The sequence below is a fragment of the Xenopus laevis genome, chromosome 6S, assembly GCF_017654675.1.
Source record: "Xenopus laevis strain J_2021 chromosome 6S, Xenopus_laevis_v10.1, whole genome shotgun sequence".
Classification (NCBI taxonomy): Eukaryota; Metazoa; Chordata; class Amphibia; order Anura; family Pipidae; genus Xenopus; species Xenopus laevis.
In genome coordinates, this window is record NC_054382.1 from 12,206,801 (window position 1) to 12,234,344 (window position 27,544).

At 39.2% G+C, this 27,544-nt stretch overlaps 1 protein-coding gene across 2 annotated transcripts in view; it reads right to left on the bottom strand.

The window, feature by feature from the left end:
* ptprn2.S (protein tyrosine phosphatase receptor type N2 S homeolog) overlaps positions 1-27,544 on the bottom strand; it is a 577,776-nt gene that overhangs the window by 447,322 nt on the left and 102,910 nt on the right. For both annotated transcript variants that reach the window (XM_018269027.2, XM_041567358.1), the window contains exon 3: positions 5,072-5,185. In XM_018269027.2, coding sequence (XP_018124516.1) covers positions 5,072-5,185 — 114 coding nt within the window. The remainder of the gene's footprint in view (positions 1-5,071; positions 5,186-27,544) is intronic.

Below are 27,544 nucleotides of genomic sequence, written 5' to 3' on the forward strand. Positions count from 1 at the left end.
ACTGTCTCCATACCATAAGTCTGTTAGTAAATTATTTAAACTATTTTAAAACCCAATAGGATTGTTTTGACTACAATAAGGATTAATTCTATTTTACTATTTGACTTCCAGGGTGACTATCAAACTGCTGCCTGGTAACTCAACTACTTAACATATTTAACTAGTAGTGATGGGCAAATTTTTCCCGTTTGCGAAACTCGAAAATTAACGCCCGAGTCAATTTTGATGCCCGCATCAATTTTGACACTCCCGTCAATTTTGACGCCTACATTTAAGTCCATGGGTGTCCGAATATTGTTGACGTGTGATGGTTTGGACGCAAGCTACTTTTTAGACGGTTGGGGGATCAGGAAGGGGGTCGGAGGGGTCGGCGTTCAGTTTGGCGTGCCGGCGTCCATTTCGGCCACGTTAATTATTCAGCAGCCCACTCCAGGATTGTCCGCAGCCCGGTTCTGGGCCACGGCCGACAGTTGAGGACCCCTGAACTAGACAGTAGTTTAATTCCAAATCTGAGAGTTGCACTGCAAAAATGTAGATTTGTTGAATATTGCCTTAGAATAGTGTTGCCTATGTTTTGTATTGCTATGGAGTTTGATCTGACCTAATATAATTATAAGCCATCATCACACATTAAGTGGTATTTAGATCCGGAGTCCTTTGTCAGGGAAGAGACATTTAGTATAAGGTCAGTATTAATGAACAAGTGCAGGTGAAGGTCAAGCTTGATAAACAAGAGCAGATGAAGGTCACTGTTGATGAACAAGAGCATGGAAAGCAGTTTTGGATGTACTTACTGATCAGACAATCACATGCCACAGGAGCTCGCAGCTGAAATCATTGTGTTTCCACTCTGATACCTTATAAGAGACAGGCTAAGTGGAACAAGGATGGAATGAAAACAGATAAAAGAGCAGAACAGAATGTACAAAATATAACAGGTTTTAGACCTGAAAGAAAGTGGCAGGAGAAACTATTTTGCTTTAATGGAATACTAAAGCCTAAAAGTGAATATGGCTAAAAATGCCATATTTTATATACTGAACGTATTGCACCAGCCTAAAGTTTGAGCTTGTCAATAGCCGCAATGATCCAGGACTTCAAACTTGTCACAGGGGGTCACCATCTTGGAAAGTGTCTGTGACACTCACATGCTCAGTGGGCTCTGATTGGCTGTTGAGAAGCTAAGCTTAGGGCTCGTCACTAATTATCCAGCAGAAAATGAGCTTCCCCTGTAATATAAGCTGATGCTACAGGGCTGATTAGTAAATTCTGATGCTAATTGCACTGGTTTCTGTGCTGCCATGTAGTAATTATCTGTATTAATTAATAATCAGCCTTATATTGTGACATTTCTATTCTATGTGTACTGTATATTGTGAGTGGGTCCCTAAGCTCAGTAAGTGACAGCAGCACAGAGCATGTGCAGTGAATCAGCAGAAAAGAAGATGGGGAGCTACTGGGGCATCTTTGGAGACACAGATCTTTACTGCTAAAGGGCTGTGGTTGCCTTGGTCTGGTACAGAAGCACAAAACAGAATGTACAACATTTCTAGCTACTTCTTCAGTTAAACATTAGTTCTCCTTTAAGTGGTTGTTTTCAGTTGTTTAACTAGTAAAACTCAGTATCCATTAAAAGGAATATATCCCATAGACTCCATTTTATCCAAATAATCCAAATTTTTAAAAATGATTTCCTTTTTTCTCTGTAATACTAAAACAGGAACAGCTTGTACTTGATCCCAACTAAGATATAATTAATCCTTATTGGAAACAGCACTAGCCTATTGGGTTTATTTCATGTTTACATGATTTTTTCGTTTACTTGAAGTATGAGGATCCAAATTATGGCAAGATCCATTATCCAGAAAGCCCCAGGCCCTATGCACCGTACATCCTGTATATAATGGTCATAGGCACAAATGTCAGTGTCTGTGGCATTCACTTATATGAAGACATAGATAAAAGTCAAAGGGAACTTGCTTGTAAAGCACATCTACCCTCCCTTGTTCATTATCACTTTGTAGATTTTGATGAACTTTCTCTTCGTGGAATTAATTATACACTTCACCATCTGCTGGCAAGCCTCCATCTACCTTTTGTTCTTTGATTATTCCCAGATTGTTGCAAGTTTGATGTTGTTGGGGGTTTTTTTTCCCAGAGAAAGGCTGTAATTGTCAAAACACGCTGGCTTTTTAGGTATCAGGCTACTTCAGCAGGAAATCTGTTGAGAATGATGAATTTAGCGCATAACTGTTACATTGTGTGTGTAAGAACATGATAGAATGGATTGTGTTACTGTATTTTTATCAAATTAAATATGTTCTAGAACAGCTGTTCTCAACTTTTTAGCACCCATCGTACCTTGCAGCTTGCGTGGGCGAAATTCCCTTTAGCGCACGCTTTTCAAAGAAAATGTCTGAGTAAGCACAGATCTTCTGCAAGCATTACTGTAAACCAAAAAATGAAAATCTTTTGGACTGCTTCATTTAAAAGCAATTATGACAATGCTGATTAGAAAACCCTACACTACAGTGATTTGCCCCAATACGGGATAGGCGGCATGTGATCAGCCACCAGTGGGTGAGCTTCAGCCTACAGGGTATTCAATTCTGCTTTGCATCCAATGGAGAAGAGGGTCTCTTCATCCAAATTGCTTTTGTTGTGTAAACATGAAAGTTTTATCCATAGCACATTTACCACTGTCCTTTAGTAACCCATGGCTGTTACCCAAATTTCACAAGAAGAGGTGGCACATTTCAGGAGGTACCAAAGTCGGTTTGGGAGGTGGTTCATGGTGTAGCACAGTTCAGGGTGTAGTACAGATCAGGAGGTAGTACAGTTCAGGGGTAGCACAGTACAGGAGGTAGTACAATTCACCGCAATCTCCAATAACTATTTATAATAGGTCACTAATAATCAATGGTTTGGGTGCTGCCAGACAAATGAAATGTTCCGGTGCACGCATGTTCTCATGAGGAGAGGTGGTGCATTTCAGGAGGTAGCAAAGTCAGTTTGGGAGGTAGCACAGTTCAGGGTGTAGCGCAGTTAAGGGAGTAGCACAGTTCAGGGTATAGCACACTTTAGGGTATAGCACAGATCAGAAGGTAGTACAGTTCAGGGGCAGCACAGTTCAGGGTGTAGCACAGTTCAGGAGGTAGTACAGTTCAGGGGTAGCACAGTACAGGAGGTAGTACAGTTCAGGGGTAGCACAGTACAGGAGGTAGTACAGTTCAGGGTAGCGCAGTACAGGAGGTTGCACAGTTCAAGGGTAGCATAGTACAGGAGGTAGTATAGTTCAGGGGTAGCACAGTACAGGAGGTAGTACAGTTCACCAAAATCTATTTTTTTTACGTCTGAGCAATTCCACTGTTTAACAAAACTGCAGGCTTTCTGCCACTTAAAGAGTAGTTCTTTCATAGATCACTAATAATCAATGGTTTGGGTGGCACCCGACAAATAAAATGTTCCTGTGCAGGAACCAAACGCATGTTATAAAACACTTGCCATGGAGTGTTAATTAACTTGTGCAAAAGAATACACACAATACCACCTTTATAACAATATATTTAATTAAGTCTAAGAATTCAACATATGATAGATCCCCTTTCAGCTCCCGGTCTTGCTAATTTAATGAGCTTTAACAACTGTTAAGTATTCACAGCTATGCTTAACTTAAAAGCTAAACCTGATGTTGATCTATAGCTGTAGACCAACACCCACCATCTGGCTGAACCAAAGATTAAAGAGTAATAATGGCAGTACCTCAATTATTTAACTATACCTCAAATAACATAGCATCACCTATTAGAAAAAAAATGATTATGAGCATCAGGAAAAAGTAAAACTTTAAAAACAGAAATATATAAATAATATACTGTCCTTTTTAATGTCATTTGTTTCCTTACTTTTTCTTTTACTTTCATTTGTTTCCTTACTATTTGTCTTACTGAATGATGAGCCCATAGCTTCTATAAAGGTGTTGCTATCTCATCCTGCAGTTTCAATCTTAAGCAATCGTTTCTTCAGTTGATGGGCTACAGCCTTCTCCTCTAGTGCTAATAGTTCTCTTACAAGAACCAGAAGGATAAGTGGTCTAGCAGCCCATGGGACACATGCCAGCAAAAGGAAAAGCCCTGAACCAACTGCACACATGGGTGACAAATGAGAGGCACCTTTGTTCTTGTTCCGAAGAACAAGATAATGTTACATTTTAAGCTCTTTTTAAATACTGAGCTGCAGATGATATCCACTCTTGTAAAGAGAGTGTCTCTCTTTACAATTCAGCAGATACCTATCCCTATGGGGGATGTGCTCAATCTTCAATTTTGCTTTCAATCAAATCCATTGCTAAATATTTGGCTGAAGATCTTATGCCCTGCTTTCCATGTTATAAGCCATGCAAGTGTAGGGAATTGATAAATGTATTCCCCATTTATATTGCATTTTCCTAAAGTATGGCCACTTAAGAGCCCCTTAGCTATACAGGAGCTAGACTCCATTTCCTGGGTCAAAGCATGAACCATAATTATCCCAGGTTTAGCCATTAGAGGGAACTGTGTTATAATATATAAGCTAAGCACCTGTGCTCAGGGTCCATTTTGTCTGGACCCTTACATGAGCAGACAGGAAGGGAGAAGTGGAACCTAGACAGGTTAGTTCTAGCCAGTGCTAGGCTACTGATATTAATAGGTGATAGATAGCCAGGCTATTTAGCTGAGTAGCTGAGGCTCTACAGAGGAGTGTTGAGTGGGATTAGGATCCCGAATAATAATTGCCCAGGGACTTGGGAAAAAATGTATTGGTCAAAACTCTTAAATTCGAATTGTGAATTATCCATACTTGATTTGAATTTGAATTTCCCAATTTTACATACATTGGCCCTTTAAGAACTCGAATTCGACTATTCGCCACCTTAAACTTGCCCAGTTGCTGTATAAGTCAATGGGAGAGGTCCAGGGATCAATTTGGTGATGCCTTCCTGGCATCACCAAAGCATTAATTTGTTTTCTTTATTTGCAAATTTCTTTACAAATTTCAATACTAAGAAGCTGTATCTTATGAAAACATTTACCTTTATGTGAGAGCTTCTTTAATATCGCCTGGAGACGCTGGACAATGGAAGGTGAAACTTCATACTTAAATACGTCTATCACCGGTAACCGCTGGCATCTTCCAAACACTCCATCTGTGAACACAAAAACAACCAATGTGTTCTGATTGCATTCAAAAAATATTCCTTGCGAAATTGAGAGAAATGTAAAAACCAATGGATATTTTGCTCAAGGACCACTAAACCATAGCCACCAATAAGCTAGTAGCATTTACTTGTATGATTATGTGTGGATAAACATGAAATGCATAAGGAGTTTTTGTGACGTGGTCAGGTGAACAAATGATTAATGCAAATATTGTACTATAAATTAACAGCTTTATCCCAGGATCCTATGAATGATTCAGTGCATTGTGGTCTTACCTGATGTAGGTTTATCTGAATTGATGAACACAAGAATGGGGAGAGGGGTATATGATAAAGTAGGGACCCTGGGACAACCCTGCTGGTTTCCACCACCAAACACCTACAGTTCCACAGGCAAATCTATAGGTAATGTGGCTTTTGTCAAGAAGTGCTTGTGTCACCAATGGAAATAATTTATAATGATATTATAAAAGCCAATGAGATTATAAAAGCCAAAGAAAAACAAATTAAGTGACCATTGGAACCAAATGGTATAAAAAGCAAACAATGGTCTAGCTCCAAACTTAAGAAATCTAAGATTTTAATTGATCTTCTTAGACAAGTCAAGCTATATCAATAAAATATACACTCAACACTTTGTTCAGTTCCTTGTATATTAACATGCAATTCTAAAATTTTGATTGGTCTTTTGTCTCACTGAATGTCACATAAATTAAATAAATGTGAGTCTGAAGAACGGGTTTGAGCAGTCTATGCAATAAACATAATAACTTCCCTGAATTTATCCATACAACCACAAAAATACTTATTTGTTTCGTTATTACATTGAAATATTCCATTCCAAGATTTTCCAAAAATAATTATCTGTTCTCGGTGGCACTGCGGCCTCTCGGGCACATAATTAAACTGAAATTGTTCAAAGGCAGACAAACGCTGGAGCAATAGTTCATAGACTGAAGCTTCTGACTGCCTCCAGGGAGAAGTGTGAGTACAGCTTCTGGCAAAAAGACGCATGTTTGCTTGGCAAGGGGCAAAGTTCTCTAAAATCTGCCCATGTGTTAAGTTTAAAAGGCAAAGTACGGACAACTAAAGTTATTTTCTTTGATGTCTCTTCTCATGGACTTAAGGGGGGAGTAAAACAAATGCTTTTCTTCAACTTCATTAAAAAGTTAAACAATGGCACCTAGTAAGTAGTCTCTGAGGTGCTAACTATATTGCAAGAATTTATCTTGTTGTGAAAGTATTTTTGGAAGCTAGTTGTATTTATTTTTTGTTCTAGGCTAGGGCTACATGGGGCAATTTTTAATTACTTAACATTACAAACTAATCAAACTAGTCTGTTTGGGCAGCCCAGTGCCAAAATATTAATTTGAAGGCCCATACCCATCCCTGCACCATTCCAAATGCCAATGTATTTATTGGAGAGGAGGGGGTTCATGGAACTTGTAGACCTGCAGTTGATGTTAGATAACGTGTCTTTATTTTCCAATTTCCCAGAAGCTCAAAGCACCAGTGTTTGCAAGGGTGGCAAATACCAGCATGAGTTTAAGTATAAGCCACTAAAGGCAATAGGCGTGTCATACATAGGTCAACATTGACTGCCTACTTGGCCACTCCTGACCAGATTTATATCTCGTAGGGGCTTGGTCAGATATCAGTTGGGATAAATAAAGTTTGGAAAATCTGGTCAGGCACGGACCAAACTGAGCTGTGGAAATCAAACAAGAACCTTGTTAAATGAGTAGACTTTACTTCTTGTGTCCAACTTGACACTAACTTCTTTTTAGACAGTGAAGAATTTGGGCAAATCTTGACAGGACTCCAATTATTGCATTTCTTTATGTTAATAACTTTTCTAAAGGTACTTAATTTCGAACATTCCAAGAGATAAAAAAAATTATATTTGAGGATCATAATTATAACATTATTGAAAAATTAAATCACCCCTTTCAAACAAAGTTCAAAGGTGATTAAAAATTATGCAGATCTGACAACTTAATGTATTTGCCATGGGAAATGAATAGCGAAATGGTCGCATGGCTTTGCTGTTTCATACTGAAGGCAATGAAGAAAGAGTTTAGTGAAGTTTAATTTATTAAGTTCTATTCCATTTGACTGAAATGATGATTCTTCTCATCAACATTTTTCTAAAGCACACCTTATAATTAACTTAACTCTTAATTAGTCACTGTTTGGAGAATTCTTCATCAAGTCGCATTCCTGTGGGTGGGTGTGTGTAGGGGGACATCATTCAAACATTTTAATTACCTTTCAATTTGTACAAAAGACTAAATTACTGTTTCAATATTTGATGGAAAAATCTGACCATCTGGTTTGCTCTTTGATCATTGATCACTAAAGGGATACTATTAATTAAAATAAAGCTGAAACGTATCTATAATAAAACATGGAGGGGCATTCACAAAAATCAATCAGCTGAGCTGAGTGCAGATAAGAGCAAATGTATACAGCAACACTCCAACATTTTGACCACCGCTATGATCTTCTACAGGGAGAACAAATGAGAACAAACACATAGAGAACCCATTATACCCACCATTGTAAAGCTGGTGTCAAACAGACTTCAAAGTAGTCAAAGAAGCAAGTGCAACCAGTGCAAAAAGCTTATGAACATTATTGCTGTATATTGTAACTAGTAGATGTATATTTGTTGTAACCTAAAACCATAAAGATACTTGATAACAGAGACTACCATGGCAGGAGATTATATTTGTGTGGGTGTATCATTTACTTGTACTGATGACATCAAAATCTACATTTACTCACTATTGTTGGCCTAGACTTGCAATGGTTATGGGTGTTAATTCCGTGCATGTCCAACATGTGTTCTGCAAAGAGGATAAGACAACTTCTCTAGATGTTTTAAGAATAGTTGTAGAATCCCAATAATGTCTGGCATGGTTTAAACACCATAAGTGACTTTATAGTCCTATAAGAAGACCTATAAGAAGACCTAGTCCTATAAGAAGAGAACTATGACACTGTGCCACATAATTTTAACTCCTATTTAGGTGCAGTTGACCTATAAAGTACTGGCTGCATCAGTGGACACCCTACATTGGTCAACCGTTTAACCACACTGTTTCCTTGGGTCAATAAGTCCAAGGCGTTATTATGACACAGCCATCAAAGTTAATAATAAGATATAATAAGAATAATAAGCTCCCTTCAAACTAGACACCCAGGTGAATTAATGGATATAGACATGAAGATATAGATACTAACACATGTTCAAACCCCATTTCCACATCATCATCCTGAACATTAGAACATAAGCCAGAATGACTGAACTAACATTGGATAAATTCTTTTAAAAACATCTTGGTATTGTAATGTTCAAATCATTTTCTCACTAACTCTGCAGCTAATCACAGACTATGGAGGATAACGTATTTTAACGCTGGCTTGTGCTTGTTTCATCAGTTGCCTTCTTGTGTGTCAACATTCTACCAAGAAGGCTGTTGCTTGAGTTTAATGCAATGGGAATACATTTAGAAAAAATAAAATGGGAAATCACCCACCCCACGCTACAGAGGGGTTGAGAACTGTTGGAAGCACTCTTTTAATTAACCACTTTCTGCTAAGGAATGGCTCACTCTCTCCACTTCAATAATTTTTATAAGATCTGTAGTTGCAGAGATATTATTTTATTTCTGCTATTAAAATCACAGAGGAATATGTATTATCTTTACATTTTTCATGATAGCGGCTCATATATTCAAACCTTAGAGACTCAACTATCTTCAGTATGAGGAATGTCTGAAATAAACCTTGGTAATGATAGTGTCCCATACAATATACAAGACATTCCATCATCAGGATCATCTCCCAAACTATCAAGAATGCCATTTAATCTACTCCATGATATATTTTGATAAAAACATTAAATATATTTCAATATATATTGATAATATCAAGATACATCCTACAGTTCATTCTTAGGGGCAAATTCACTACGATTCGTAGTTGCGCCAGGCGTAACTTCGCCGCACTTCGCCGCACTTCGCCGCACTTCACCAGGCGTAGTTTCGCCAGCGCTCTGCAAATTCACTAAAATCCGAAGTTGTGCTCAGGGGTAGCGTAAGGTTGCGAAGTTGCGCTAGCGTTGATTCGCTAAGTGAAGCGAAGTTACGCTAGCGATGGTTAATTTGCATATGGCGCCAAATTCAAATTTCAATGGAGGAATACGTACAATCACTACAAATGCCTGGGAAACCTTCAAAACATCAAATAAAATTTTTTTTTTGCCCTACACATGTGCCCACTGTATAGTTAAGTTGCCATGAGTTGGGAAATGTAGGGGGGAAGGAGGGGAGCCCCAAAAAAAATTTCGATCTTTTTCAGCCTATCACCCATAATATAGAAAAAACGCCAGAGTTTTTTGGGACTTAGAAAATATTTGAACTTTTTTTGAAGCAATCCCTATCTACTCTATTGCGCTTCGCCTGGTCTGAGGTGGCGAAGGAAGTCTAGCGTAAAAGGTAGCGTTAAGTACAATGCGCGCGTTAGTAAATTTGCGTAGTTACGTCTGTTGCAAAAATTCGCCAGGCGTAAGGGTGCGAAGTAACACTAGCGAATTTACGCCAGCGTTCGTTAGTGAATTTGCGAAGTAACGAAAATGACCAACGCAAGCGAATTGACGCTAGCATTAGGCGCTTTGGCGCTTAGTGAATTTGCCCCTTAAGCTCCCCCAACAAAGTAGCTGCCCTGCTGACAGCAGAACCATTCTGGTCCTTTTTAACAGTTATGTACAAACTATGATACTAGGATGCCACTGAAGAATTTCTAAATAGTAAACTATGTCCTCTGTTAAACTGAAGTGCTACTAAAAGCAAATCATAGAAATGACGCAAAAGCAATGATTGTTTGATAAAGAGGCACCAGAAATACACAGTCCTCTCTGATTTCAACTTCTTTGTTTTCTGTTGAACAACTGTGAGCAAACTTTCTAAATTTCTTTCTTTATACTTGTACATCCCACAGACACTACAGACAAAAGCTACAGACAAAGGGGTAAATGTAATAAAGTTCACAATTTTGAAAATGTGCCTGTCGCAACGTAATATTCTTCATTAGGCTTTTATTGCATTGCGAACCTTTAACAACTGCTCTACAGTTTTGTTAAATATTTTGTCACAAAAATTGGTTTGCGATTGCAAAATTTTATTAATACACTGCCAATGTTCAAAAACTACACAATTCGCAATTGATATCTTACTGTTGTGTTGGGGCAAAGGGTACACAAAGGCAGCATTTTCCCTTTGCAAACATTTACTGGGTTATTTACTAAGCTCCGAATACCCAAAAATTGGTTTGTGATTGCAAAATTTTATTAATACACTGCCAATGTTCGAAAACTACACAATTCGCAATTGTTATCTTACTGTTGTGTCAGGGGCAAAGGGTACACAAAGGCAGCATTTTTCACTTTGCAAACATTTAGGGGGTTATTTACTAAGCTCCGAATACCCGAAATTCCCCAAAATACATAAATTTTAGTTTTTTGTGTTATAATAGGCTTAAAAAAGTCACGAATTTTTCGGAATTTATTAAACCCTAAGGGCTAAAAAGCCAAAACTGTCAAGGTTTCATAAAAGTCAATGAGAACAGTCCCATTGATTTTTGGTTGTGTCGGGGGGTTTCGGCAATTTCACGATGTTTCGAAAAAATCGTGGAAATCAGAGCTTTTTCGGGTAATTTTCGGGAAAATGTAATAATAAATAAGCGTTAAAAACCTGAGCAGGTTAGATCAGAGTTTGTAGCAGCCGATATTGAGATAAACTCGGACCTTGATAAATAACCCCCTTAGTGGCATTGCGAATTAATTGTGAATGATTTTTGTGCTAGCGACCAATATTCCAATATTTTCCCCCCAAAAGATTCTTATTTAGATAGAAGTCCACCATAACCTCCCCAGAGCTGTTGATGAAATGAGATAAACATCTCCCATATTAGCAGGCTAAGGATGTATTTTAAAAACATATTTTAGTTCATTGCTCTGCAAACAATAATTTAGAACAATAATACAAACAAACTGCCAGTGCAAGACTTAAGGTGGCCATAGACGCACAGATATCGCACAAAACAAATTTTCCTACAATATTCGGTGCGTGTACGGTAGGAAAAGTACCAACCGATATAGGCAGAAGACTTGGATATCAGTTGGCTCATTGATTGGGCTGGACGGGAAATTTTGATTGGATGTCTTTGAAGGGACCCAAACATCAGCCATTGTTAGTACTAAATCAGCACATATAGGTCAAATTCTATTGCTTTTACCTGTAAATCTGACGATTCCGCTCTACACATGTGTATTGAAATGAAGGTCTTTCTTGGAAAGATCTTTTCCAAGAAAGATCACAATTGTTACGTTTATGGCCACCATTAAGGTGGCCATACATGATTTAATCTGCCAATTTGGGCCATTTAGACAGATTCAGCAGTTTATCTACCCATATATGGGGACCTCCAACAGGCCCACCTAACCATTTTTTGGCCTAATATCTATCACACAGGTTTGATTTTCCTGTTAGATCAACTGGTCAATGCAGACCACGTTCCAATCATTTGTATACCCAACATTGTAATCCAATCATTTGGTCCTAGGGTCAACGATTGGATTAAAGTCTAAGGTGGGCATATCAAGGGAGGATCTGCCCACAACACCCTGTCAACACCTCTTCTGAGGATCAGTAGCCCAATTACATCATCATTTATGATGGAGGCACCGGCCATTTTGATTGTTTCAACACCCCAAATAGAATCATATACTACTTACTGGCCCTTGAACTTGTTGAATATTAAAGGAGAAGGAAATTTTTTTTATACATGGGGTGCCAAAAGTTAGGCACCCTTAAGTGATTTATTTACTTTTTTGGCACTCCAGGCCTGGTGCTCCTATCAGCAGAAACCTGCACCAGTCCGGGGTTATTCCATCGAGCACCATGGAGCGAGTATTTTCCTGCTTCTTCTTCCAGCTCCCGAACTTTAACGAAGAAGCCGGCAATTTCAATCTACTGCACATGCATCTGGCCAGGGAAATTTGAAGAGCAAAGAAGTGAAGAAGAGGATCTCTCTGTGCTGCTTGCTGGCAGAACTTTGGGCCGGTACAGTTTTCTTCTGATAGGAGCACCGGCCCCGGGGTGTCAGGTAAGTAAACACAACCACTTGGTTGGGGCTGCCTAACATTTGGTACTTTTGTTCTCCTTTAAGGCTCAGCAGTAACTAAGTAATCAAAAAAATCTGTATCTGGTTAAGCTTTTATTTACTTTTTCTTCATATTTACCTAAGGTAAAAAAACTGGAACAATTTCCAGAACTACCAGGCATTATCTTTTTCTCATTTCTTTTATTTTTTTTTATTTTGTAATTTTTCTGTAAAAATTTTAACACGTTTCCATTTCCAAGTGGAGAAAAAAAAAAGAAAAACAGATTACATGCTTGGATACTTTTCTGATCTTAGAGAAACAGCAAGGGTGAAAGAGTTGCTTCTCGCATGAAACGCAAACAAGCTTCTAAAATATCATTATCACTAAGAAGCCAGAGAAGTGTACCTAAAACCATCCGCTTATGAAAGCCAAGCACAGCGAAGCAGTGTCCTAACGCAATTAAATAGGAGCAGGATGGCATAAAGTACAAATAATGTACGATTACATCTGATGGATGACAGAACTCAGCATCGCATACCCTAATAACCACACACCAAGTATTACTGTTAAAAAAAAACAGCACTGGAATTTTATATAAGTACTTTACAGTAGATGAGAACAAAAAGCAGTAACACTTCCATCAAATTCAAACTTCAAATGTGAAGGGACATGCATTCCCATTTGATGATATTTTCCACTTATTATGGACCAGTCTATGGCTATATATTTTACATTTTATGCTGAAAGCAGGATGTCTAATAAAATATACTAAATGGGGGTGTGGAAGCACTCTAAAGGCTAAATAATAGTATATTTAAGTATAATGGAAGTGCTAGTTTTAATGCACATTCCCTGGTCCCCTGTCTCAAAAGTAAGTTTACAAAACAGGGTTTTTTTAGTTACAAAGTTATGATCATAAAGTTGAAAAGCCACCATACCACGTCAAGGTAAACCCCATATGGCGGTCCCTAACTTGTTTGGCTTTCGGCTATAGTATAAAAAGTCTTACTTCTCTGCATAGTAGCATTATCCTTGAATCAGTGTATGTTGAACCTTGGTTTTAGTGTGAAGGATCTATCCTTCCCTGCCAGTATGTGGCTTTTAAGTGGTTTACCTTGACGTGGTATGGTGGCTTTTCAACTTTATGTCCATGGAGAAGGTACTTGGTCAACCTCTGTATGGCCAACTATAAACTTAACCTGGAAGAACTTGAAAATCAGCACAGCTAAAATTACCCTTTTTTTGTTCGTCCCTTATTTTCACTAACAAGGTCCAAATCAACTCATGGTGATTATGGGGCAGATTTATCAAGGGTCGAAGTGAATTCGAGGGAATTTTCAAAGTAACAAAATTCTAAATTCAAAGTAATTTTTTGGATGCTTCGACCATCGAATAGGCTACTACGACTTCGATTCAAAGTAAAATACTTTGACTATTCGACCATTCGATAATCGAAGTACTGTCTCTTTAAAAAAAAACGTTGACTTCAATACTTCGCCAAATTAAACCTGCCGAAGTGCTATGTTAGACTATGGGGACCTTCTAGAGCAAGTTTTTGGAAGTCGAAGTAAAATCGTTCGATCGTACGATAAAATCGTTCGAATCATTCCAATCGAACGATTTTACTTCGACCGCGAATGGGCAAAGTCGATGTAAAAAAGCTTCGACTTCGACATTCAAAGTCGAAGTAAAGCCATTCGATGGTCGAATTGACCACTTCGAAATTCGACCCTTGATAAATCTGCCCCTATGTGTTCATCATCCTGTGTACCAGAACCCAATACTAGTGAGATGTGTGTATAAAATAGTTTATTATACATGTGCTTCATTATGTATGTGCTTCCTCAATTTAAAAGGCAAAGCAAAACCAATGACGGCATACCACACATCTTACAGCTTATATAAACCAGTTGAACTTCTCCTGAAGTTAACAAGGTTCATAAACCCTTCTCATAAATCAGTCTACCTTTAGACACAGCATTGTGGGTAAGTGTGTGCCTGTAATCTCCATTTATTGCAAGGCTCATTTTCAATCCATACCTGTAACTTCTGTCATATTTACTGCTGTCTGTTACAGGCGGAAAGATAAGCAGCAGGGCAGAAATAAAAGCTTTATCTACGGTGGCTAATCTCTTCAATCAGTAACACACAGCTCCGCTCAACAGCCGTTGCCAAGTAACGAAGGCCAACTTCAGTTCCATAACGTTTCATTGACAATTCAGACAAGAATAGAACACAATGCCACCAGGGGTTAGGAGCAGAATACAATTAATATGGTCCCTTATGTGGAAAGAATCACATATAGTTATTTTTGTTTATTTTACTCTCAACTTTTCTCGGTGGTGTTCGGTTTCCATTCAAGTTCAATTCTACTTTTTCGTTTATTTGTTCAAATTATCACCAACTTTTATCTCAAGGAGCCTGATCATTGTGGCATCATCTGATACGTTTAACAATGGAGTCTTTATCTTGACAAATAAAACGACTGGAATATATGGTGTCCTTTGCTCGATACGAAGAGTTTAAGCCGTTAGAGAGAGGGAGAGGACTCGGACCTCCACATCAGCACAGTCTGACACGGGGACAATGACACTATCTAATAAATCTATCAAAGTATAATGTGATCGTATGCCTTGTGATCTATTACCTGCTATATACATCAATAATATTTCAACCCTGGGAGAAATCTATTCATAATACATTGCTTTCAGCTAAAGAATAGAAGTAAGCTTGTATTTAGACCATGCCACAAATACCCGTTTGATATTTTCCTGCATGGGTTTTTTATGTTTTTTTTTTTTCTTGTGCCAGAAGCACAGCCGAGGAACAGCAGTTAATTCTATGCAATTTGCAGCCCATTTAAAATAAGCGTTTTTTTTTTTTACCCTAAGGATAGAATTTTCTTTAAACACGGCATTCATTGGTACTAATCATTGTGTGTTAAGCCACAATAGAAATAGGCACTTACAATGAACAACTCAGGCCTAGAGTAAATCTAAAAAAAAACTAAATATTAACACAAATGTATAACAGCCTGACGCATTTCATGCAAAGAACATTTAGTCATATAGTCATAGGTTCATTTGCATGACAAACAAGAGGGATATTATCCTCTGCAGAACAGATACATTGGGGCAAATTCACTATGCGCAGAAGCGCCTAATGCTAGCGTCAATTCATTTTCTTTACTTCACAAATTCACTAACGAACACTGGCGTAGATTCGCTAGTGTTACTTCGCACCCAATTTTTTGGGGCTCCCCTCCTTCCCCCCTACATTTCCTAACTCATGGCAACTTAACTATACAGTGGGCACATGTGTAGGGGGAAATAAAAATGTATTTGATGTTTTGAAGGTTTCCCAGGCATTTGTAGTGATTGTACGTATTCCTCCATTGAAATTTGAATTCGGCGCCGTATGCAAATTAACCATCACTAGCGTAACTTCGCTTCGCTTAGCGAATCAACGCTAGCGCAACTTCGCGACCTTACACTACCCCTGTGCGCAACTTCGGATTTAAGTGAATTTGCGAAGCGCTGGCGAAACTACGCCTGGTGAAGTGCGGCGAAGTTACGCCTGGGGCAACTACGAATCTTAGTGAATTTGCCCCATTGTACCAGCAGATTTCTGTTTCATATTCTGTGATTTATTTTAAAAACTTGAGAATTGAGGAGGTCGTTTACTTGTCCTAGGGGTGTAAGTACAGGAGTGCTAAGGGGCACTAGTATCTGCACTGACCGCTGAACTAAAATTCATTAAGCTTGCCTTAGGGCAAATAGTAAGGACAGGGCTCCAATGATCCTGGTTCACATTATTTCACGTGCAAGTTAAGGGCAGATTGGGGCAGATGGAGGCCTACATGCCTCCCCCCTCATCCCTGTTAGACTAACGCAGTCAGCACTCAATACAGGGTATTAGCACCAAAAAGTGCAGGGCCCTGCTCCCATTCTTGACATGCTCGTGCAAGGGCAAAAAAAAAGCAGTGGCATCCTTTTTTTGCACGTTGCATACTAAATAGATAAATGTAAATGAATCCCATCGGATTTACAGATGTGACTTACAGGACAACATAGAAAATGAAGGTGGCCATAGATACCCCGATAATATCGTACAAAAAAATTTGTATACGACATTCGGTGCGTGTATGGTGGGAGACGAGCCAACTGATATTGGCAGAAGACTTGGATATTCGTCAGTTTGTCGATTAGGCTGGCTGGAGAATTTTGATCGGGTGCCTTTGAAGGCACCTGACCATTGGCCATTGTTAGTGCTGAATCATCAGATACAGGTAAAATTCTATTGTTTCTGACAATTGAGCTCTACACGTGTGTATTGAAATGAACGATCTTTCTTGGAAAGATCTTTTCCAGGAATTGTTACGCCTATGGTCACATTTACATGCTTGACTATATGTATTGACACAACTGGGAGACTTTGGCTTTGGATATCCGGCGTACTATACATAGTTTTGTGATAAACCAATAATAAACACCAACACAGAGCAACGTATATGCTTACAATATTTGCGATAAAACTATTTTGCCCTGAGAACATCACCTTTGGTTTACTGAGCCAATGGCCGTAAGAAGACATTGGAAACCATTTATAAAATCTATGTCTTATTTTCCTTGATTTCCAAGGAAAATTAGACTACCAACACCTCTTTCTAGTTCATTTATGTATGCAAAATCATTTCAGTAAAAATCAACACGCATCACTTTTAATTACAGTCCTAAAAGCGTGGCTAGTCGAAAACCTGGTCTCAGCAAAGTGGATGACAAACATTAATGAGCAGTAATGCACACATGGTATTGTAAATGAAGGCATAATGAAAGCAATTTATTTGAAAATTAAAATATGATTAAGAATGGCAGAAGGACTAAGGCCCACAAGCATAAAAAAACCAACCAACATGAAACCAGACTCTCATTAATTTGGAAACCTTATGAAATTGGTTTCCTTTCTTTGACAGGTTTTAATATAACGTATCTAAAGTAATAGGCATCGTATGTGCTCCAAAAGCCCAAGACTCTTTAAGGAATTCAGAAATGGAGTACAATGCTGGAACATCTCCAACCTTCAGGCTTAGGCTGAGTAAAATCCATGACGTGCAACCCAAGCACCGCTGTGGTCTGATTTATATTTCCTTCCATAAAATAATTGCCTGTTCCCAGAAGGTTTTTTTTCCCAATAAATGGCACAATTTGTATCTATAAATTGAAAAAGGAGTGCTATATGAAAGAAATTCTGTTTATCAAAGGTCTCCGAAAATAAAGAATATAAACAAAGTTACCTTCCCAAATCCAAAGAAAGAAGAAGCACAAACCATTTTTATAACTTCACTCCCAGTGGTGTAACTAAAAATTCAATTAAGGCCCCAAAACATGTATTCTACAAAGATATATTGAAATTGCTCATGAATTAGGGCCTTGCTAAGCCCTCTACTCTCATGTGCCCCCTGCCTCCCTGTTCCCACCTTTCATTCTGTATCTATCTCCTAAAGGTTGTCCATGCACGGGCCTATAAAAGCTGCCGACAGACCGTGTCGGCAGCTTATTGGCCCGTGTATGGGGCCCCCGACGGGCTTCACCGATCGAGATCTGGCCGAAAGTCGGGCAGATCTCGATCGGATGGGACAAAAAATCCTGTCGGATCGCGGCCGCATCTATTCATTGATGCGGTCCCGCGATCCGACCGCCCATTAGGCATCGTTAGGATCCGATCGTTGGGCCCTAGGGCCCACGATCGGATCAGCCCGATATTGCCCACCTCAAGGTGGGCATATCGGAGGGAGATCCCCTCGTTTGGCGACATCGCCAAACGAGCGGATCTCTCCATGTATGGCTACCTTTAGATGATGAAATTCTCTAATCCTTTGAATTTGGGTTGCCAGTAAAATAAGGCATTATTTTCCTCCTTTCTTGATTTAAATGCAAGTGCCATTACTGGCTTGCTTAGAACTGGCTCACTACTTAACCTTCTGACTTACTCCTATACAGTACAATTCCAAACATTAACATGGTACACCCATATGGAAAATAATATAAAAAGTCTAATTTTGCCTGTGGCTTTTATAACTGAACCAGAGCACCTTCTAGAGATCTTAAGGGGCATATTTATCAATCAATTTCGAATTGAAAGAAGTTCAAATTCGAATTTAAAAAGACCAACCGAAATTGTCGAAGTTTTTTTTGGGTCGAATGGTCTGTATTCACCCGAATTCAAATCATTTGAATCAAAGAAATAGCGCATTCGATTCAAAGTTTTTCCCAAAAAAAACGTAGATTTTTCAAAGTCCACAATTGACTCCAAATAGGTTCTAGAAGGTCCCCCATAGGCTAAAACAGCAATTTGGCAGGTTTTAGATGGCAAATGGTCGTGGTCAAATTTTTAAAGAGACAGTAAATAATACATTTCGGTATTCTAATTTTTTAATTTTTTGTCAAAGTACACAAAAATAGCTCGAAATTCAAATTTTTTCAATTCGAAAATTCACCTCGACCTTTGATTATTCTGTGCCATTTTCTCCTCTTCTTCCACCAGTGTTCTTCACCTGAATGCTACTAGAACATCTATAATATTCCTAACATTCTCCTACTCATCTTCTATTCCTCTCAAGACAATAGCCCACAACTCCTCTAGATGACTTGGAAAAAACAGCCTTCTCGTTTAGTACCTTGTTCACAAGAGCATTTGGTCTGCAGCTTTTGACTTGAGGACATGTTGTACCTGTAGTGTCATGTTGTATTCCCTCAGGTAGGCATATAACTGAAGTAGGGAGAGGATAAGTTTGACAGTGTGAGAACACTCCATCACATTCTATCACAAAATATATTTGGAGATATTTTTGAAATCATTATGGAATAATAAAGTATAGGGAATGACTTAGAAGACTAGTTAAGGCACATTTAAGGGAGTACTCCAAGTTCCTAAATTAGAACTGCCAGCTGTGATCACATAATTTCAAACACTCCAGCACCTATAAAAAGAACATTTTGTTGATAGCAAATCAGGGTACAGGGGTGTATGGCATGATGTGGACAGGAGATGCACTAATAAGAACCGTAGAAAAAAAACATATAAAACCAAAAGAGGAACCGCCAAGATATTAAACATAAAATATAAAGCATAACTGTCTCAAGATAAAATATAATACAAGTGATGGTGCTAAATATAGAACACGATATGAGATGCCATTCGATTCCCAATATAACTTCAGATGAATGGTCCATGTAGCTTCATTCTGAAATCCTCCATTGTTTCTACCTTATAAATTAGGAAACAAGAAGCAACATGACAGGGGCCATTGTAAGGGGCAGTATGACTAAGATATCCCTAAGTCTACGTCTTAGCAATATGTTGGTCATACCGCTAGTGAATTCAATTATTTCCTATGGAGAGGCATTTTCGGGAGAGTTGTTGCCTGAGGCTCGCTCATAAATAATTACAAATCTCTGTGTACTACTGCCCTAAGAGTAAGGGCCTATAAACATATGCTAGTGTTGACTCTACCTCTCGAATGTATACTTCATCTTCATTTTCCTACTCGGGTGGTCTTAAACCTTTTTTAACCTCAAGCCACATTCACATAAAAAAGCGTTGGGGAGCAACACATGCATGAAAAAAAGTTCCTGGGTCTGTCACGTGCAATACTGACAGCATACAGAATGCTTGGTTTAGCAGGTTTTTCTGCAACCAAAACTTGCCTCCAAGCCAGGCATTCAAAAACAAGTGGCTGCTTTAAGGCAACTGGGAGCAACATGTTACTCACGATCCAATGGCTGCTGGCTGGGCAGCCAACTAATGATAGAGGCTTATTCTTATAGAAATTAATACATTCACTTTCGGTCCAGGTTTGGGGGTGGGGCCAGACATACCTGATATGTGGGGCTTTATGACTTTTGGAAAACACAACACATAGGGGCCGATTCACCAAGGGTCGAATATCGAGGGTTAATTAACCCTCGATATTCGACTGGGAATTAAAATCCTTCGACTTTGAATATCGAAGTCGAAGGATTTTAGCGCAAATAGTTCGATCGTTCGATCTAAGGAATAATCCTTCGATCGAACGATTAAAATCCTTCGAACGATTCGAAGGATTTTAATCCAACGATCGAAGGATTATCCTTCGACCAAAGAAACTTAGGAAAGCCTATGGGGACCTTCCCCATAGGCTAACACTGACTTCGGTAGCTTTTAGATGGCGAACTAGGGGGTTGAAGTTTTTTCTTAAAGAGACAGTACTTCGACTATCGAATGGTCAAATGATTTTTAGTTCGAATCCTTCGATTCGAAGTCGTAGTCGAAGGTCGAAGTAGCCCATTCGATGGTCGAAGTAGCCCAAAAAACACTTCGAAATTCGAAGTTTTTTTACTGCGAATCCTTGACTCGAAGTTAGTGAATCCGCCCCATAATGACAAGTATCTGCAGGATATGTGATTAAACATTTATGGAACCTTGTTATTTGAGTATCAATATTTTCTATGATCCATGAACTTGGTGTAATGACCTGGCTTCCATGCTGCTTATCTCTTCCCACCTAAAGTGCCTGCTTCATGTAGTACAGTATATTCAAACTGTGTCTCTAAAGCTTTTGTCAAATGACAACCCCAAACCTCCCAAAATGGTTGGGGGCCCATCAATGACAGCCAGGGCAGCCATCAGGGGGGGACAGGGGGGAGAGTTGTAGGGGGCCCCGAGGGTAAGGGGGTCCAGCCATGCCACACTTACTTGATTAGCCAGGCCCCCCATCTTTCTGAGAGCTACTGACTTTTGGGAAGGCATGGACGTTTAAGGGGCCCTGGCCACCAATTTTCTTTTGATGTGGGGGGGGGGCCTGGCCACCAATTTTGGCCACCAATTTTTTTTCTTATGCAGGGTCCTAGCCACCAATATTTTTTAATGGGGGGGCCCTGGCCACAAATGTTTTTTTTATGGGGGGGCCCTGACCACCAATATCTTTTTATTTTTTATTAACATGTGGGAACCCTAGCCACCAATATTTTTTTAGTTTTTTACTGTGTGGTGGGGGGGCAGACCAGTAGGTGGGGCTTGCGGTGGGCGCAGCCCAGGGGGCCCATGAAATTTTGTCGTATGGGGCCCTGTGATTTCTGATGGCGGTCCTGGTGACAGCTCAAAACTGCAGTTCAGCAAGTGCTGGGAAGACAAAGCACAGGTTCCTTTGGGAATTGTAAAATAGCTTTTTGAATTGGCTAGTAAAATTATCTGATTTTCAGTGCTCAGCAGTTCTTGTGACACAGAAAGGGTTATCAACAGTCTTGCTGGCAGTGGAATTTCAGTTTGTTCCTCTGGGTGAATGTGTGAATAAACAGAGGGATGGGAGAAAGTGTCTGATAAGATTTGCTGGCAGTCTGATATACTGGCTGCATCTTGTCATTTACTGGTTTACAGGCACAGGATTTGTGATAAATTTCTGCTTGATAATCTTTGCCACTTGCCAGAGTGGAACCCCGTCTACTCTCTCTCTCTCTCTCTCTCTCTCTCTCTCTCTCTCTCTCTCTCTCTCTCTAGTTATTCCTACACCAATTCCTGAATAATTAAACACGCCACAAATTCACTCTGCTTTGACTTAAACCTTTAGCCAAGAGCCACTTTGATCAGCTTTTTCCATCATCATAAAGGAGAAAGGGGTAAAAGTTGAAACTATTTCTTCGGGTGATCACATAAACCAAAGTCAAAATGCTTGCTTTAAAACAGATGATGATTGGTTACTATGTACTTGAACTGCAGCAAATTTTGAATATGCATAATTAATTACAACCTATAAGTTTAAATCATTCTTTGGAAAATATTTCATCACTTTTTAACACAAAGCAAAGGTTAGCATTAACACCTGCTCTGGATTCTACGATGTATTTACGTACACTACCAATGCTTATAAAAGCAATATGCTCACAAGCTTTTAGAGGAAGCCGTTGAGGTCTGAAATTGGTCAAAAAGAACACTAACAATGAAAATCGTGGTTGCTTATGTTCGCAGTCTTTGCAAACTTTTTTTGTGCTATGAAACATATTTCGTGCCCCAATACAGGTATGTGCCCTTATTGAAGACCCCATAACAATATATGTGGTCTCATTTAAGACTTCTTCTTCCTACCAAAACAGATGTTTGCTTCCCCGCTGTAAAATATTACAATATTAGATGTCACCAAATATTTCTATAACCAAGGCCAAAAGTTGAGTGCTTTTATATAGGTGGGGGAACTCCATAGGTGACTTCTAATAGGCTCGTATTGGGCGATTATTATATTTCTTTATAATACACAATTTTCAGTGAGTTATGTGAAACAAATAACATCACTTATTACTATTTATAATGACCTTATAACCCTAACTCTAATAAATTGGCTAACCCTAACCCTAATAACCCTAATACTAAGCCTAACCTTAATACACTGGCCCTAACCCTGATACACTAACACTAATCCCTAAATTACCAAAGTGTTCACCCTTCCCTATAACACAGTACAGTCACAGCCCTACAAAACCTCATCAACCCTAAAGCTCCACAAACCTATCTTTTTCCAACTCTTAAATTGAGGTTTTTACCCCAACACCAACTCAACCAACTTACCTTCAACACTGAACTCAACAAATACATGAAATCAGCTATGATCCTGTTAATTATATCCTTATGATATACTTAGTGAAGTCGTCAGATATAATCAGTACCTATTTATTAGGGTTGCAAACTTTTGGTTGAGCCTTTGCCGACATACTGTACAGTATGACGCAGAACGGTCAAATAACTAGTGCAAGAGGGTATGGGCTATGTAGAGCCAAAGCTGTGACATTGGCAGTCAATTAATGATAGGAGGCATGGAGGCATTATTAGGGTGGATCAGAGGAGGGCTGGAGGCAGAACACTAAGGATTACTAAGTTACCAGCAAGTCCCTAGCCCTGACTAGGCCAGTTAAATACTAGATAGGTGTCAACTCTACTACTGATGTAATTTGTATATTTTATATCATATGGCTCACTAAAACTTGTGTTTTATAATAATGAACTTCACTTGTAAAATATGACCATACGAGTCCTATGACCTATATACAATGGTCAAGAAACTCCAAGGTGATTTCTAGTATCCTTACATTTTACAAAGGGAGTACATTATTCCTTATAGATATGCTGCAGTTTTGATGCATTTTTATAACTACAATTTTTCTCCTTTTTGAGCAAGCTTAAGCCAACGCTTTCCCTACAGCTGCAGCAATATTAGTTAATATTCACTTGGTACTGTTCTTTGTTTAGAAAGACAGATAAGGTTTTAAAGAAAAAAAAAGATCTAATTCTTCTTCTTCCTAAATAGTAGAGGCATGAAGGTCAAGCCTTCAATTGGCTATTACATTTTCCATTTTTTCTGTTGCATTCGGCTGCCTATTAGCTTTACAATTGAAGACATTAGACATCCTTTACAAAATACGGTTATAATTAATTTTCAACGAGATTTCTTTGATGTAGAACTTCTCTGCAAAGTTGCTGGTTCTGTTTCTGGGATTGTCTAATATTTTCCTTCCATGGCATTTTGCCTGAGTTTAATTGGAGCCTGCCCGCATGCTTGAAATGTGCTGTGAGTTTTGCTGGAGGAGGAAAAAAAAAACCTTTAATTGAAAAACAAATTCAAGGAACGCTGGAAAAGTTTTGGCAGCTTTAGACAAGGCAAAATATACAAATGAATTTTGAAGTTGTCTCTGTATTTATATTTATACTGTGTGTGCATAAAGTGAAAGTTTGTAATGAAAATGACACATGGTTGAGGTTCAACTATGAATGCTCTACATCATCATTCCAGAAGGCTCAGAGGCTCATAGCAAAAGAGGTTACAGCCAGGCCCAATCTCATTTACTGGAGGTACAGGAACTTTTTACAGTATCGGCTATTCGTTACCAAGGTGTCATATTTCCATTTCAAAATGCCACGGCATGTGGCATTATTTTGTAAAAGGATCCAGTATTGCTGATTAGACATAGATACAACCAAGTGTACGGAAGGATCTATAAGCATCCCAGAATTCATTCTATTTGTAGATGTCAAAAACAATGACAGTTAGCTCCTGCTTAAATCACTCCTATAAAACCAAACCTAAAGATGGCTCCAGCCTTACTGCATATACTGGGTTGTTCCTGATCTGTAGGGTCTCTTCCATAACCAGCCAGTTTGTACACCCTCCAATGGCATCAGCTAGAATACTTTAGGAAGGCTATTGGAGGAGATATTGGAGGAAGGCTGAGTACAGACAGTCTTAAAAAAAATGGATACATGGCAAAACCTTAAACTGCTAGTAGACTGTCACAATCACTGAACTATTAGCTTATGCAAATGTGTCTCCAGTAAGACAAACCCTAAAGGAATGCGATGAGTTGTTGATCAACAGTATTTTCCATATGGCAGGTTAACTGCCCATGATCTAAACTAACGTATATGTAATAAAATCTCACCCTGGTAGTGGGGGGACAGCAGGGACGCCTGCCGCCCCCTTGGCGGGGACACCCGCCGCACTGAGTTGCTGCTCCTCTGCAGGCGCCGGTTCCTTTAGGGGCGCGCGCACTGGGTCTTGATTTATAGCGCATGCGTGCTGACGTGATGACGTCAGCACGAAGTGGTGCGAAATTTGAAAAGTATTTAAAGGGACTTCTGTGTTAAATTCAGTGCCCATGATAGGATTGTATTTCCTGGTGCTCCTGAGCCTTGTGCTATTTTGTCTGCTTTCTTCTGAACCTGTTTGATTCCTGTTGTGACCCCTGCCTGGCTATTTTGACTATTCTGACTTCTGGATCCTGACCCTAGCCTGCCTATGACTACTCTTCTGGTTAACCCCTTGATTGATCACCCGGTTTTGACCCTTTGCCTGTTTGACGATCCTTGCTATCTGCCTGCCTCAAACCAGCCTGCCTGACTACGATTCTGCCTAATCCTTTGTACCATGACCTTCGGCCCAAAAAGACTCTGCTAACAGCCGTGCCCCTTTGCCAGCCAGAACATCTCGCCTTGTACCCCTCGTTAAGTCCAGGTGGCACCCAAGTAAGCTGAAGGCTCCTCCCGAAGCCCAACTGTGGTCACACTACTGGTGAAGCCGAGCCGAGACCAGGGTACTTGGCATTTGCTCTGGTATTGGGTGCCGGCCATGACCGTATACTTCCCAACAAACTCAGTTTAATAAATATATTGGGATTGACTCTAATCTACCCAATGTAACACAAAATTCTTCTGGTGCTTTTTCTGGTGGATCATATTACTTTTGCCAACAGAAGCTCAAGTTCAGCGAGAAAATGGATTGTGGGAGGGGGCATGCCAAAGTATATTGGAAACTATATCAATGATTCACAGGAACTGATCTGCGTTACACCGAAAACTGGAAAATAACCTAAGATATATTCCTTGCACATTCAGGCTTTCCTGTTAAGCTTTAATTAACTGATTTATCAGTTAACAATTAGGCATAAATATACGTTTCCGTAGAAGACCAATAACCTTAATTTCATTTAATACAATCGCCAATTTTCCTTATCCTTGAGATGTTCTTCCAAGAGAGAAAGTACTTTCTTTATGTGAATAAGGTAGAAACTTAGAAATTAATGCATTAACAATGGCAAATGTATATGAAACATGGTAACCTACAAGCAGTTTGCTGTTCTTGAGCAGTCGGGATAAGGAAAGAAAATCTCTAGGTAGTTCCTATATCTTATTGAACTAGATTGCATTGTTCAGTATTTGTTTTTTTATCATTATTTTTGTAATTTGAAGTTTTTCATTTCATGGCTCTAGTATTAGCTCACTGCCTTAATAAAAATAAATTAAAAACTGAATCAAAACAGATCCTGGGTCCAAAACTGCTTATTTCCTTGCTAAATCCCAGTGGAATTATGCTTTCAAGAAGAGCGCTTCTATGTAATAACACTTATAATTTCCTGTGTAATAATGTGAAATAAAAACATTTGGCGAGTTACGATGAGAATCAAAATAGATTTGTTACGGCATGTGGCGTCTCCAAAGGCTTGGCATTTTAATCAGGTTTCATGAAGAGCATGGGCGTGTTTCTAGTGCAAGCTATACACTTGGGGAAATACAACCAATAAGCCAAATGGTGATACACAATCGTTATTTCTATCCTTCTTTACACTGTTTCATTTTATAACATCCCATAAGACAGACAGACATGCACTGACTGAACACTATCGGGCAATGTATCCATTTGACCAAGCTTCTTTGGGTTCTTGAATTGTATATCAACCATTTTCAGTTAGGGTTATACATCAAAGGAAGAAAATATATTTCGCCATTTGTCACATACACAAAGCTCTTGTGATCGATTTACACAGTGATGTTTAAAAGACACATCAGATCGGCATCAAGCCAATTATGGATGCGGCCCGTCACCTTGTTAGGTCAGGCATAAATGAGCAGCCTTTCATGATTTGTCATTCAATCACCTTCTAATTTGATCACTAATGCAAACGCCTTGTGAAAACAGATGATTATGCAAATGGGTTCTTCTGTGCCATCCCTTAGCTTTCTCTCTGTGTGAGCCTTTTATTTTAAACATGATTTAGCCGTAGGCCACACAGGGTCATATTCTAACACTTCTCAAGAATAGGGATGTAGCGAACCGCCGATAATGTGTTCGCGAACGCCGTTCGCGAACACCGGCAAAAAATGCGAACAGTTCGCGAACAGTTTGCGAACTTCGAACATCCGAAAATCGTTCGATTCGAACGATCGAAGGATTTTAATCGTTCGATCGAACGATTTTCGTTCGAATCGAACGAAAATCGTTCGATTTTAGCGATCGAATGGTCGAATGGTCGAACGATTTTGACGCGAACGCCTATTGGCGAACGTCGCGCGACGTTCGCGAACTTGCGGCGGACGCGAACAGCCGATGTTCGCGCGAACAAGTTCGCCGCCGAACAGTCCGCGACATCCCTACTCAAGAAACTAAACACTCCCAGGCTATTGTGTTGGTGGCTAACTGCCCAAATGTTCATTCTATATGTACCTCCAGGTGCAACCTCAGGGCATATTGAGCCTTGACCATGCTTTAATAAATGTGATGCAGGTAGACAATTACAGATACTATGCTTTTTTTGTATTCTTGTCTACTGGAGAAGAATGTTACCTATAAAATTCCTTCTCGGTTATGTGTGCAAAAAAATCCT